This window comes from Pseudorca crassidens, chromosome 1 (genome assembly GCF_039906515.1).
Source record: "Pseudorca crassidens isolate mPseCra1 chromosome 1, mPseCra1.hap1, whole genome shotgun sequence".
Taxonomy (NCBI): Eukaryota; Metazoa; Chordata; class Mammalia; order Artiodactyla; family Delphinidae; genus Pseudorca; species Pseudorca crassidens.
In genome coordinates this window covers 73,364,448-73,379,052 of record NC_090296.1, presented here as the reverse complement: position 1 = coordinate 73,379,052, position 14,605 = coordinate 73,364,448, and the positions used below count along the sequence as shown (strand labels likewise).

The 14,605-nt window shown below is 39.3% G+C and overlaps 1 protein-coding gene across 7 annotated transcripts in view; it reads right to left on the bottom strand.

Annotated features, from left to right (window-relative positions):
- The window catches only part of STXBP6 (syntaxin binding protein 6), a 280,731-nt gene that overhangs the window by 202,167 nt on the left and 63,959 nt on the right, over positions 1–14,605 (bottom strand). For 5 of the 7 annotated variants that reach the window (XM_067738940.1, XM_067738957.1, XM_067738947.1 and 2 more), the window contains exon 2: positions 6,732–6,920. The exons of the other annotated variants lie outside the window; for them this stretch is intronic. In XM_067738940.1, the coding sequence (XP_067595041.1) occupies positions 6,732–6,885 (154 nt within the window). In that variant the 5' untranslated portion in view covers positions 6,886–6,920. The remainder of the gene's footprint in view (positions 1–6,731; positions 6,921–14,605) is intronic. 7 annotated transcript variants of the gene reach the window in all.

Below are 14,605 nucleotides of genomic sequence, written 5' to 3'. Positions count from 1 at the left end.
CTTATTGAGCACTGAAGCATGTGATGGGTTCATGGCAGGTGCTACACTGAAGGTCATTTACAAGTGACACCTGGTGGCAACAACCGCTGAACCAGAAAACAGTGCAGAAGAAAACCCTCTCTACTTTTAACTTCATGTAACCAAGGATATCATTGCAAATGTTTTAATCCAATGTGTCTATGCACGTGTCACAAAAGGGCCAAATTCTCAATGTAAAATATAATAGAAGATATTATATTTTTCTAAAATAAAAAAGGATGTACAAAGAATCATATAATCATGGCACTGGAAATAACTTTGTTTTTGACTGCACTGCCTTCTAGAGCTACTTAAAGTTTTAGGGCTGGATTTACATACCAAATCTCTATGATAAAGAGATAAAAAGCTTACCCTGGGCTTCCCTGGTGGCGCAGGGGTTGAGATTCAAGGCACACGGGTTCGAGCCCCGAGCCCCGGTCCGGGAAGATCCCACATGCCGTGGGGTGGCTGGGCCCGTGAGCCATGGCCGCTGAGCCTGCGCGTCCGGAGCCTGTGCTCCGCAACGGGAGAGGCCACAACAGTGAGAGGCCCGCATACCGCAAAAAAAAAAAAAAGCTTACCCTGATGTATATTCCAAATGGAGGAGAGTTTATTACTCAATAACCTCAGAAATGAGATAGAAGACACAGTACAGGTCAAAACTGTTCAACGTCTTTATGAATTTTGAAGAGTTAGGGAGAAACCTGTTCCTTAAAATATGGCTCACTCTACACCACAAGCCCTCCTGACCTATGTCAGAAAAAATGAGGTGCTGTGGCACTACAAGCATGGCCAATGGGGTCACAAGGACTGGGTGGATTTCTGTTACTTCAAAAGTGGTGACCCTGGGACATCACGACCTCTCTGATGAACACTGGTGCCTTTACCTGGGAAAAGAATATACCACCCAATTGGGATAGGGATAGGGATGTTGTGAGGATTAACTGGAATTAAAACAAATAATAAAACATACACAGGATGATTTTTATTTTCTTCTACATAATATCTGAAAGATTGGTATTTTCAATATTTACTACTTCTATAACAAAGTATAATAACATATATATCATTATTACAGTTGTTTTGTGTCTCTTCTTTCACTACTAATACCTCTGTCCATCTCTGAGTTCACTGTGCATTTCTTCATTTTTCCTGGATAAAAACTCTTAGAAAGTCAGCTCACCACTCCTGAATAAACCATTTCTATCAAGGTCAAATTTCATCTGTCTTGTATTTTTTCCTTCTCTCTCTTCTAATATTTATAGACCTTGTGATGAGATCCTGTCTGACTTTAGAAAGTAGATAAAAAGAATTTCTTATGCCAGATCTCTGACAATTAACTTTGGTTACCCTAATCCAATAGCAACCTATAAAAAATGTCCTCAAACCCTCATAATTGGTTTGAATGTCCATTTGGATTATTAACAACCTGAATTTCTCCCTATAGGATTATGTATGAAACAAGAATGAAATGTGCTATAAAATTTCCAAGGGGGTTCAGAATCCTAGAACCTCAGGGCCTAAAAGAAGCTTTGAACTTGTCAACTGAATTGAAGCCCAGAAAAATTCAGAGCTTTGACCATGGCTAGTCAAAAAGAAAAGGACTAAGATGTATTCTTTTGATAGAATTGAGTACCATAAATATATCATTATGTCAAGTACAACAATTAGACAACGCAGAGCGTAACTCCCCAAGATGGTGAAACTTCTCAACCTTAGCTTCAGTATATCTCATGCATGACACTTTCAAGATACAGGTAAGTTTCCCCACTACCCCTAGTGCTGCATTAGTAGGGCCTAGGTGGAACCAGGCCAGCCATAAAATTCTAGAGGTTATTCTAAGGAACACCCAGGACTGGCAACTACGGAGATAAAGAACAGTATTGCCAAGTCCTAGCCTCCTAATCCCCATCATTACCTTCCATGGGGATCCATTTATATAAATGGTTTCATCAAAGATCACTCAGAACTTTTTTTTTTTTTTTGCGGTACAGGGGCCTCTCACTGTTGTGGCCTCTCCCGTTGCGGAGCACAGGCTCCGGATGCGCAGGCTCAGCGGCCATGGCTCACGGGCCCAGCCGCTCCGTGGCATGTGGGATCTTCCCGGACCGGGGCACGAACCCGTGTCCTCTGCATCGGCAGGCAGACTCTCAACCACTGCACCACCAGGGAAGCCCAGAACTTTTTTTTTAAATAATAAAATTTTGCTCTCTACAAATCTAAAATCATTCTGAAAAGATTAAGATTCTCTGTTTTCAGAACAGAGAATGTTTTAATCACAAAAATTAAAGTTTATGTAAGAGAATGTATTAATTACAAAAACGGAAGTTTCTTCATGCTCCTTCTGTGGGGAGCAGCCAATGAAAGATTTTTATCCATTTACGTATATGAAGGGTAGCATCATACATCATGCATACTGAATTAAAACAGGATCAGGAAAATAGATTTTAAACAGGAAATTATGGAATGTTCAGTAGGTAACTGGCCTCTAATAGCAAATTGATATTAACTTCTTAGCATGCTTCTACTGTAGTATTTTTTTTTTGATAGGTAAGAAGTGCACTTATTTAGAGAGAAACACACTCCAGACAGTGTCTAGTGTAGTATTATAGACCCAAATTTCATGGAGGGGGCAACTGATTATAGAAATAGTTGTAGGCAGAGCTTGCTTTACAGTTTGAATGAGTTAACAGCTCTAAGTTATAAATAAACTCCATACTATCATCAGATATTTAGTAAGCTATCCATTTACATAGCATCTTCCATTTAAGTATCTACTGTGTCTATACTCAGCAATGTGCCAGGTGCTATAAGGAACCATCGAGACACAGATCAGAGAGATGGAAGCACAGGTTTACATGATACACAGCTGCTTCTGTCTGAGGACTCAAAAGGCCATCTAGGATAACTTCTCATACCTTTAAGGGAGAGGGCTAGCCTCTGTCCATCTTACAGAGCAGACTAAGGAGGTTAATTAATTCTTATGATCATCCCACAATTGACTCTGTAAGACATTTTTTAGAATCAATTTTACCAAGATATATTTACATATAATAAAATGCACCCATTTTAAGTGTGTAGTTTGATGAGTTGGTGGTTACTTGTGATACACCCAAGTAAGCACCATCACAATCAACATATAGAACCCTTACACCATTGCAAGAAATCCCCTCCCTCCTTTGCAATCAATCACCAACTCCACCCCCTGGCAACCACCAATGGGCTTTCTGTCACTATAGCTTAAGTTCTGTCCATTCTAGAATTTCATATAAATAGAATCATACATCATGTCATCTTTTCCATTTTTTTTCACACATAACACAAGGCTTTTGAGATTCATCCATGTTGCTGCATGTATTGGTAGTTCATTTAATTTCCAGGTAGCATTCCACTGCATAGTTATAAAAATAATTTTATTCACTCACATATTCACTCACTGAGTTCTGATTTTTGGTTATTATAAATAAAACTGTTATGAACCTCTACGTACATGTCTTTATGTGGACATATGTTTTTATTTCTCTTGGGTAAATGCCTAGGAACAGACTTGTTGAGTCATATAAATGCAAGTTTGACTTTATAAACAACTGTCAAATTGTTTACCAAAGCAATTCTATCATTTTTACATTCCCACCAGCAAAGTATGAGAGCTCAAATTGCTCCACATGCCTGCCAACACTTGGTATTGTCAGCCTTTTTAATTTTAGCCATTGCTGAAAAGAGAAACTGGAAACCAATGCTTTAAGAATGTTAATCACAGAGGCCTCTCAGTATGTAAGTATCTGCATACCATTCAAGACGCCAGCCAGGAAGTCCAATGAGAAACAATCAAATTCTATCCCAAAGCTCCATGGATGAACTGGAGAGGTTATTTCTCTCCTTACACAATTATAGCTAAATAACTCAAGAAAGATCTTATTTCCTTTGCTCCAGCACCATTTTGGATTTCCCTAGAGGATATACAACCCGCCCTGAAAATAATAAGTCTCATGATCACAGGCCTCTCCCTCTCAGATTATAAACTCTGCCAAATACTGGTGGAAAAAAATTCACACAAAGAATCATTACTAAAAGACACTGGATATATAAAACACCCATGCTTACATGCATATGTTGGCAAACTTCTAAAGCTTTGATACTCTTCTCTTTAAAAAAAGAATATAACTATGCTGTTTGAAAAGTGGTTAAAAATTATTTGCAGACACTGCCCTAATTTGGACAAATTTTGCCTATTCAAAATGGAGAGCTGGTTTTCATCATCCAAACCACAAAAGTTGAAGGGCTCGGACTCCCAGAAAGCACAGGAGGTTCACACTGATAGCAGGAAGGAACAGCTGTCATTCCAGGGCTCTGCTTTCACTTCACAGCCTCCTATGTGAGTTGAGCTACAAAGACTAAACAGGACTAAACAGGAGACAAGGAGGAACTCAGAATCCAGTTCATCTTTCAAAGAAGCCGCCCTTCCTCTGCCTGGAATGCTCCCTGCACCCACACCATTTCTTTTCAGAACCAGTGAGGCCCTACTTTTCTTGCAGCTCTGGGTTCTCCCAGCCAGGTCAAATCCTCCTCACACATGCTTTCACATCACTATATTTTTCCTCTTTAACCTTTTCACAGTTAATAATTATGTTTATTTTAGTGAATAAAATATTAATGTCTACTGCTCCTTCCCCAACAAACAAGGTAAGCCTCATGAGTTTTTCTCCTAACTGAACCCCCAGCACCAAGAGTGCTCAGCACATAAAAAGTACTTAATAAATATGTACGTAATTAATTGATTACTTGTTAATTAAAGCAACACCTTATCAAAGATGTACTGATAGCCCTCTACGCTTTTCATGAGTTCGAAAATAAAGGTGGCTGCTTCTTTCTCGATTACAAGAAAAATCAAACTGCAAAAACGCTGTGGGTGTCAAAGTTGCCTGGCCTTCTCCTGCCCCAGTTTCCATTAAATCAGCTGCTTAAATGTCAGATCTGCTTTGTCAACCTATCCTCTCAAAATTCAAATCCATGAAAAGGATGAAGGCTTTCAGAACTCAAGACTGTCCTCCATTAGAATGCAACAGAAAAGTAATTCTCATAGTCGCAGGCTTTAAACCTGAAGGTCTTGGTGATTTGTAAAGGAAATGCAGTTTTCCAGTAAGTCCCCGGTCATTATCTCCTATGGCAGGGGAAATGGTCATGCTCTTTCACCGGGAGAGGGAATTAGAGGCCCCATATCACTCTTGCAGACCTCATGATCAGAAAGAGGCTGACAATAACACGTGCCTAAAAGGCAAACAAAACGGCCCTTTTCTTCATCCACCTTTTCTGCAACTGCCTGTCTTCAAGAAATCTCAATGAAACATTGAGAGAATGGAGGTTAATTAGAATATTATGTGTCCCTGCTCATCCCATGTTCAGCTCAGCCCAAATACAAAACAAAATTTCTTTTAATGCATTCTATTCATTATTGGTATAAGCCAAAACTCTAGAATTCAAATTTAAAGATGTGGAAATATTTTTAAGATCTGAATCTCATTAACAAAATACTAGGAAGGTATTAGGAAAGGCTACTTCTTTAGTTATTAACTGAGCCCCTATTATATGGCAAGCACTGCTCAGCACACTAAAGGAATGCAAATGTCTTCCAACAGTCACCAAATCTTATTAACCTAATTGTTACTTGGGATTAAAGAAAGACCAATATTTCAAGGTCAATTCTCATTCTAACCATTGAAAAGGCATTCTTACCAAAGGGTTATATTTCCATTTTATTTTAAACTAAGATACAGTCCTATTATTATCTCTACATGTTCTTTCTGGAAAAAAAGCTATTTCCACCTTGAAATAAATTCTGATAAACAAATGATCTGAGGCTTAATTTAAAAAAAAAAAAAAGCTAAAAATGGGTCTAAAAATAAAGTTTTATTCCCAAGCCACAACTGAAGAAAATTGGAAAAAAGATGAATTAAGGTAAGCCTAATTCCTCCATTGCCCAGTTACAAGAAATATCAGAAATATTACAAACGCTCCAGGTGCTCAGATTAGCATCACCCACAGTTCCAGGGAAAACTTATCCAAATTTCATCTCAAAACACTTGGTATGAATTCACAGTAAGTCCCACAGATATCCTACAATCACAAACGGAAAGAGAAAAAAAGTAATCCCACAAAATTCTAAGCTTAATAGAACAGATGTCTCTTCCTGACAAGGAACCGCTGTCAGGCAAAGCTGTGATTTATGAGCTGAGTCTACTTTCTCACACTCCATACAGTGTCGATATTTATCTTGAGACCAACTATTACTGATTATTGGCAACTCTTAAGAAAAAGAAAAGTCAATGAAACTCAGGCTGCTGGTAGTAATAATTATGCAAATACCAGGAAGTGTTCTAAAACAAAAAATCTCAGAGGATAGCCCACTTTCTGTCAAGGCCCTAGTGAAGGAAAAGTATGGACAAACAGAAGTGTTTGCCAAACCCTTTACAGATGCTCTTAATGAAACTGAAAGGACATTAAAATTGCACTTCATTACCTTTCCGTATACTAGGCAACATCAAAAGCCAAGGTGCCAGGAGCAAATAAAGATCAAAGAAGGTAACAGAGAAACAGGAAAGGAATGGAAAGGCAGGTGTATCCAAACCTTGGGCTATAACCCTCCTGGACACCTTAGAACTAACTGCTTTAAAACAGAAGTTGTTTTAATGATATTCATATCTGATTTTCATTACCTGACAGGCAGATGTAAGTTAAATATTCGCCTTGACCTCCTGTTGCCAAGAAAGGAATCTTTTTCTTTGTCCTCCTCTTGACTTGGACAGCTCCCAGCATCCTTTCATCAAGAGGTGCAAAAATTTCCTTGCTGATGGCAGACTTGGCACTCATTGTTGACCAAGCAAGCAGGGCACGCAGTGAGTTTTCTAAAGAAAAAGAAAAGGCAAGCTGGAATTGGCAGTATTACAAGGGCTCGTATAAGAATGAGCAGCAGATATGAACCAGCAATCCCACTCCTGGGCAAACAGCCAGAAAAGATGAAAACTCTATTTCAAAAAGATACATGCACCCCAACATTCACAGTAATACTATTTACAATAGTCAAGACATGGAAGCAATGTAAACGTCTGTCCATAGATGAATGGATAAAGAAGATGTGGTGTACACACATAATGGAATACTACTCAGCCATAAAAGACAATGAAATAATGCCATTTGCAGCAATATGGATGGACCTAGAGATTATCATACTATGTGAAGTAAGTCAGAGAAGGACAAATATCATATGATATCACATATGTGGAATCTAAATAAATGATATAAATGAACTTATTTATAAAACATAAACAGACTCATAGACATAGAAAACAAACTTATGGTTACCAAAGGGGAAAGGGTAGGGAGGGATAAATTGGAAATCTGGGATTAACAGAAACACACTACTATATATAAAATTAGATAAACAACAAGGACCTACTCTATAGCACAGGGAACTATATTCAATATCTTGTAAGACCCTATAATGGAAAATACATATATATGCATAACTGGATCACTTTGCTGTACACCTAGAACACTGTAAATCAACTAAAATAAAAAAAAAAAAGAATAAGCAACAAGTTGATTCACACATGAAGTAATTTTCAATTTGTGGTTTAACCTCTCGCTTGAAATGCGTTATAGAATCATTAAAAGGCCTTTACATTTGTAATAACTGTGAAAAAACTCAAACAAAAAAGGAATACAGATTTACTCGCTGAAAATGACAAACGCAATGTGAGATGAGCAGCACAAAATGAGATCTAGCAAGTGTGTCAGTCTCTATCCCAGCTGCCCCTGACTCTAACAGGCAAGTGGCACCCACCCCATTCCCATCCTGTAAGGACCATGATTTCACATTTCCAGCTGAGATCTTTCCACTGTCTAAAAATCTTTAAAGTCAAGAGTTCTTTATGCAACTTCAAAATCTCCTTTAACCCTAATGTAAACCCATTTCCCTAATTCTATTCATAGCAGAAATAATTATATCATCTACCACGTAATAACTATATATGCAACAGAAGCCCATTAATCTAATCACCCTTCAGCTGCTCTCGATCAGGCTAAGTAATTAATCCTTATTTATTAGCCTCTTTCAACGGGTCCTATTTTCCATTGCTCCTCTGCCTCTCATTGCCACGCTCTGGACCCTCGCCAAATTCTCCACAGTTTCCTTCAGCCAAAGTGGACACAGAATTCTAAAAAAACGTCTGACTAATGCCAAGTATTTTGGAAATGTTACCCAGCCGTTCCCACGTTATGCTCCTGTGTTTAACTGGCAGTGTGTGCCCAATAATTAAGAAAATAAAGCATCGTGTTGCTGACTCCCAAAGAGTCCCCCCCTACCCTTCAAATTTACATATACACAGTCCCCATGTTATATTTAGTTTTCCAAAGTTGTACTTCCCTAAAGGTCTTGATTCTGCTTATTTGTGTCTATTATATTCAAGGTCAATCTGAATTTTAACCCTCTATCATCCAAAAACTCAGCTGCAACTTGAGTAAATGAGTAAATGTTTTCTATTCCAACATCCTAGTCAGAGTCTATGTCTTAAGCAGTAACCAACATTTGCTCAAGCAAATAACAAATCAGAACTAAAGGTGCAGAGAAGGCCAATGGGTTGGTCATGCAGGCTGTACAGAGCATTCAGAGATCCTGCAGAGGGATCAACAGCACAGCTATATATGGTAACAGTAGCTCAAAGAGCTGGTCAACCTACTGTAAAATCAAGCCAGTTGGTAAACAAACACCTATTACGTGCCACCTCAATGCTCAGTATAGAGATATAAGAAATAACTAAGATATACTCCCTGCTCTCCAGGAGTTGATTACTGACTACATCAAAGGTTTCTCTTACATCCAGATTATTTATGATGCAAGACCATGAAACATCCTTCCCAATGCAAGATTCACAAATGCTGCCCACACAGCTGTCCACCTGTAACTGGTCCCACACCTGTAACCTCATGGTAGGAAAGAGATATATTAAAAAAGAACCTTCCCCTGGTTAAAGAAATTTCTCGTGGTTTCAGTTCTGTAGTAGGTTTTCTTAGTGGCAGCAAGAATAAAGAATAAATAGTGTTGGTGTTTATTATCTATCTATACCTCTATCTATACATTATAGATCTATGCCCAGATCTATGTGCTCAGATCATGCCATTTTATCATTGCCATCAGGTTCTTCATACTAGCTGAGTACAAAATGATGACGGAGTTTCTCAAAGTGCTGACCTCTAACTGACACCCTGTGATTTCCTAGAAGTTAGCAAACAGAATTTCCCCCACTGCGATTTACCCCATGACTTTGCTATGCAGGGTGTTATAATTTACAGGGACTTTTTTTTACAAAAAGAGAGAAACTAGTTCTTTTCTAGCTCCAAGGCCTCTCACCTCTCAGCATTTGGGGACACATGAAAGAGAAAGCCAGTGGTAGCACGGTGGCTTCAAACGTCCGATAAAAACAATGTAGAAAGAAAGTCATCTTCCCAAAGTCATCAGGCATTCTCTAACCAGCGCCTTCCCAACTGTGACAAGGCTTTTGCTTTTCCAACTCAGATTCACATTTTTCAAAACTTGTGGTTAAAAGAAATAGAGAGCTATCATTGTATTATGCAAAATCTGTCAGAGAAAAAGAAAGAAAAGGAACAACATGCATGTGCTACTAAATTTTCAGGAAATCTTGCTCTTCTTTTGAAAAACTGGTAAGAAATGGAAATGGCCTTTTGTTGGTTTTTTTGTAAGGATATTCAGCAGCCAAGAACAAAAGAGAGAAAAAAAGAGGAAAAATAAAACCAGTAACTTCACTGACCACAAGTTTGGAATCAGACAAACTTGGGTTCAAATCTTATCAGACAATCAGACAAACTTGGGTTCAAATCTTATTTCCCAAACTGAAGACCTGTATGTGGGTAAATCTCTTAAAATTCAGACCCTCAGTTTACTCACTGCAACATGGAGAGAGCTTCACCTAATTCATGGAAGCATTGAAAGAATTAGATGAAACAATGCATGCAAATCACTTATTCTGGTGCCTGAATCATAATGAATGCTTAAAGTGGAAAATTTTTATTAACTCTCCTACTAAGATATGAAAAATAAAAGACCCTCTGAACTTGCAGAAACTGAGTAAATGGAGCCATCCATAACAGAAGGTATTTGTAAACGAGAAACTCGATTTTATTTACCAAAGCTTTGCTTTTCTCACTCATGGGTATGAAACCCTCTAAATATGGATAAACAGTCCAACATATGGAGGGCTCTGTATAAAGTGTTATCAGGATGAGCTATTTATAGGTTTCACCCTCAGGAAACTCACTCGCAAGAGACTATCAGGCTCATTTTTGTTGTTGTTGTTGTTTTTTGCGGTACGCGGGCCTCTCACTGTTGTGGCCTCTCCCGTTGCGGAGCACAGGCTCCAGACGCGCAGGCTCAGCAGCCATGGCTCACGGGCCTAGCCGCTCCGCGGCATGTGGTATCTTCCCGGACCGGGGCACGAACCCGTGTCCCCTGCATCGGCAGGCGGACTCTCAACCACTGCGCCATGTGGGATCTTCCCGGACCAGGGCACGAACCCGTGTCCCCTGCTTCCCCTCCGGAAGCCCAATCAGGCTCATGTTTATGGGAAATTGTCTGAAGTTTTTGTCCAGGCCAAGGATACTAACAAGCCTGGGAGCACGCATGTATGTTTTTGATGCCACCTGGAAATGGGAACGGACAGTGGATTAGAAGAGAAAGAATCAGAACGTAAAAGGGGTGCTAATGTAGCTTCATGGAAATAATCTATGAGTGTCTCCCAAACCTGACTGCACATCTGAACTCGGCAAGGAGAGCTTTTCAAAAATGCAGACCCCTGGGCCCCTCCTTTACCCCCACCAAATAAGAATCTTGGGATCTGTAGTTTAAACAACTCTCTAACTGCAGCCATCCTGACATCTAAGTGAAAAGCTGACAGCCTAACTAAGGAGGATCTGTGGGGATGGAAAGGAGTGTATTCTCAGGAGAGAATACAGAAAGAGAATGTACAGGACTTTTTCTCTCCATTCAACCAAGCAGATTTCTCAGGTCTTAGATCTTCCTACTGGTAAATCAATGTCCAGCCCACAGCTGTACCTCTTTGTAAGGAAAACAAGATGAATGCACAGCGGCGGTACACCACTGACCACAGTTACTCCAACCTACATCACCCTGAAGGGGAGCAGGACATGCCGCCCTGAAATATTCTGCTTTAATATATTGATGGTTTTGAGCCAAAGGTATCTGAAAAACAGCAAATGTAGGGACAGGCTTTCTCTGAATTCCCTTTATCTGTCTAAAGACAGATCCTCCAAAAGGAACTCAGTTGTTATAAATCCCTCTCCAGGAGTTTCATCCACCAAAGACTGATTCTTGCTACAGGACAGTAGACTAGAAGTCGACACCGCACTCAGACACACTCTGTCACAAACTGTCACACCTCCCATCTAGTCTTGTAAGGGCCCATTCATCTTTTCTAAAAATCTTTTTCTCTCCCCTAAAAGGTCTACACCCCGTCCCCCTTCCCTAATAAGATGGCATTTAATCCTGAATTCTAAGCCACCTTGGGAATTATTCATTTTTCCCGGGGTATCTCCCATGTATACACAAGGTATACATGTTAATAAACTTCTGATTGGTTTTCTCTTGTTAATCTGTCTTTTATTACAGGGGTCTCAGCTAAGAACTCAGAAGAGTAAAGGGAAAATTATTTTTCCTCCCCTACAACCCATGGACGTTTTCTTTCTTCCTGGTCCACAGCTTCTAAAGGCTATAATTACAAAGTTTTCCCATCCAAGAAACCAACCTACAATATGATTTGCAAGTCAAAGCAGCTGGCTGCCTTACGTGGTAGTTTTGGAAACTAATCACATTTAGCTTTCCTCTCCCTCAAGCTTTTTCATCTATCTTCTTCTCCCTTTAAGCCATCTAACCCATAACCACTTTCATCAGCACATTGTTATGGTAGTGAGATGGCCCTGCACCTACTATCCTCCTCTCCAGGAGGAGTTGTAAACTCCAAGGACCTCACGGAGGAGGCAGATGAAGTACGTAAGTTAAGGGGTAGAGAGGTAAGATGCTTTTGCATTCCAACACTAACATTTTCCATTTCCGGTACTTGAACTGACACGTGTCCTCTGTGGTCAAGAGACAAGGAGGAGTGGTAGGAACTCATTAAAACCGCAGATGACCTGTGGTGGTGCACTCATCATCCTGCAGGTGGGTCTAAGGCGGTGGGGCTGACCGGGCTTAAATATTTCTCACCTGAGAGGTAAGCGCCGCCTCTGGTGAAACAGAGGCGCCATTTATTTCGCTTAATATCATTAGATAACAGATTCTCTAACCTCATTCACTTGCCACGCTTCACATGCAATCTTCTGATCGTGGTATAGCACTGGCTATGCCAACACAAGTAATCTGGACTGGATGACGATTATATTCCCATTGTCAGCAAGTAACCAGAATGCCTGGTTTTAGACGTCACCCTCTTAAACTAGTTACTATGACTCAACCCTGAGGTAGATGCACTCAAAACCAGCCGATATCAAGTTCCAGAATTCTGCAAGTTAACAGCAAACAGGATATCATCCCAGAACACTTTTGGGGAGAATCAGCTGGTCTCTACTAGTGCATGGGAACTCTAGTGAGGTGACCTCAAATAACTTAGAAATAAGGTTATTCTCTAAGATAGGACTTCTCTACATTGCCACTTTGTTTCTGAAATTCTACAGATGCAACTTGACTCCCGCCTTTAATTGGATGACAGATCCCATTGCCTTCCTGGTTTTAAATCCATGTGTCTAGCTGGCAACTGAGCATTTCCACTAAGAGTTAATTTAGACTCAGTCTTGTCTCTCCAACCCTCCAAGTCCCCATAACAACTAACCAATGACCAAGTTCTGTAGATCCAATTTAATATTTCTGGGCACCACCAGATCCTCTTCATCCTCACATCCTCTCCCTTAATTCGGATCCCCATCGTCCCTGGTTTGAAAGATTTGGATGCCTCCTAAAAGGGTTCTAGTACCACTCCCATCTTGCTACCATTGTCCCTCTATACTGTCCAAGGTAATACTCTAAAGGATAAATATGATTCAAGTATACCTGTATTCAACTGTTTCTACTCCATGCCTCATGTCCTGAAAGAGAAACACGATTACCTTGACAAGGAACTGGGGAATGTTATAAATATTGAGGCCAAAGTAGAGAAATGTTAAATTGCTTCCCTTAAACTCCACCCTATTTAAGTACTAAAGGTTACAAGTCAGATGTTATTACACAGTCATTAAACTTAGAGATAATCTAAAAATGTTAACTGTACTCCAAAATCCAAAAACTTCACTTAGTAGCCAGAAAATATGCAACTTGTTAGGCAATAAAAATCAATTTTATTTTTTCTTGTTTCATAAATTAAGACCAATGAGGTAATTTGAGGTCAATTTGGCTACTTTATAAAAATTTATGCAAGTAAGGGTTACTGATTATTATAAATATGCAATTCTACTTCTTCTTAGACAACTTTACTCTTGGATAAGACAGTTCTCAAGATGAAAACTCTAGTCTATCCATAGCATGTAAGCATGAGGATAAATTAATTAGACGAAAGTTTCAACCTACCAGCCAATTTTTCCATGTACTTCAACTATTACTCTCAACTAAAAGTTCTTATAAATAGAATCTAAAAGGGGAGCCAGATATGCCACTAGACTAGACAGATAACTTTAATCTGGTGATACCATTCAAAGTTGAAAACTGCAATCACTATGAGTTCATCATTCTTTCTGGTAGAAAGAACAAGGGCTAAGGAAGGGGCTTGCCAATGGTATAAAACCAGAAGGGGATGGCAGACCAAGAACCCACACTTAAGATTTCACAAGACTTACAAAGATTGAGACTAAGTCAATGTCATACAGCAAATCTGCTAAAAATATCCTAGAAAGAGCCAGAAACTTACAAACAGGAAAAATAAAAATTTTAAGTATAGGTATAAAAGCTAAAAATATTCTCTATTCTGCTAGAAAAATATTTGGAGATAGACCAAAAAGTATATTAAAGGGGGAATTCCAAACAAAGACTGTGTACATCAACATCAACTGGGGGTGCCCAGGTCTTGTTCACACAGATTCAGGGGACCTGTGGGGGCAAGGTCTGGGATTTGTTTTCTTGATGATATCTTTGATCTATTCCACTGTACAACCAGGTCCAGATCCACTGTCTCTGGGTTTTTGGTTTTTTCTCTGTATTTAATGAATTATTTATAAAATAAAGACTCCGTAAACCTTTTTTGAGAGTACATGGCAGATGCTCTGTAAAGCTCTAGTAATGAGTCACTGAGGTTTGTACAGCACTTCATGATTTACAAAACACCTCCGTGCGATCCCAAGTATACAATCAAGACAGCTGCTGAACGCATCTTCCAAAGCTTGCTCTTTTTGTAAATTAGAATCTTTAGGTATGTGCATTTATGAATGGTAAACTATGGCATTTTTAACCCACCCCTATTGGTCTCAGGATTACGAAGAAGTTATAATTCCTCTCTTATGGAGATTAGTATTTGAA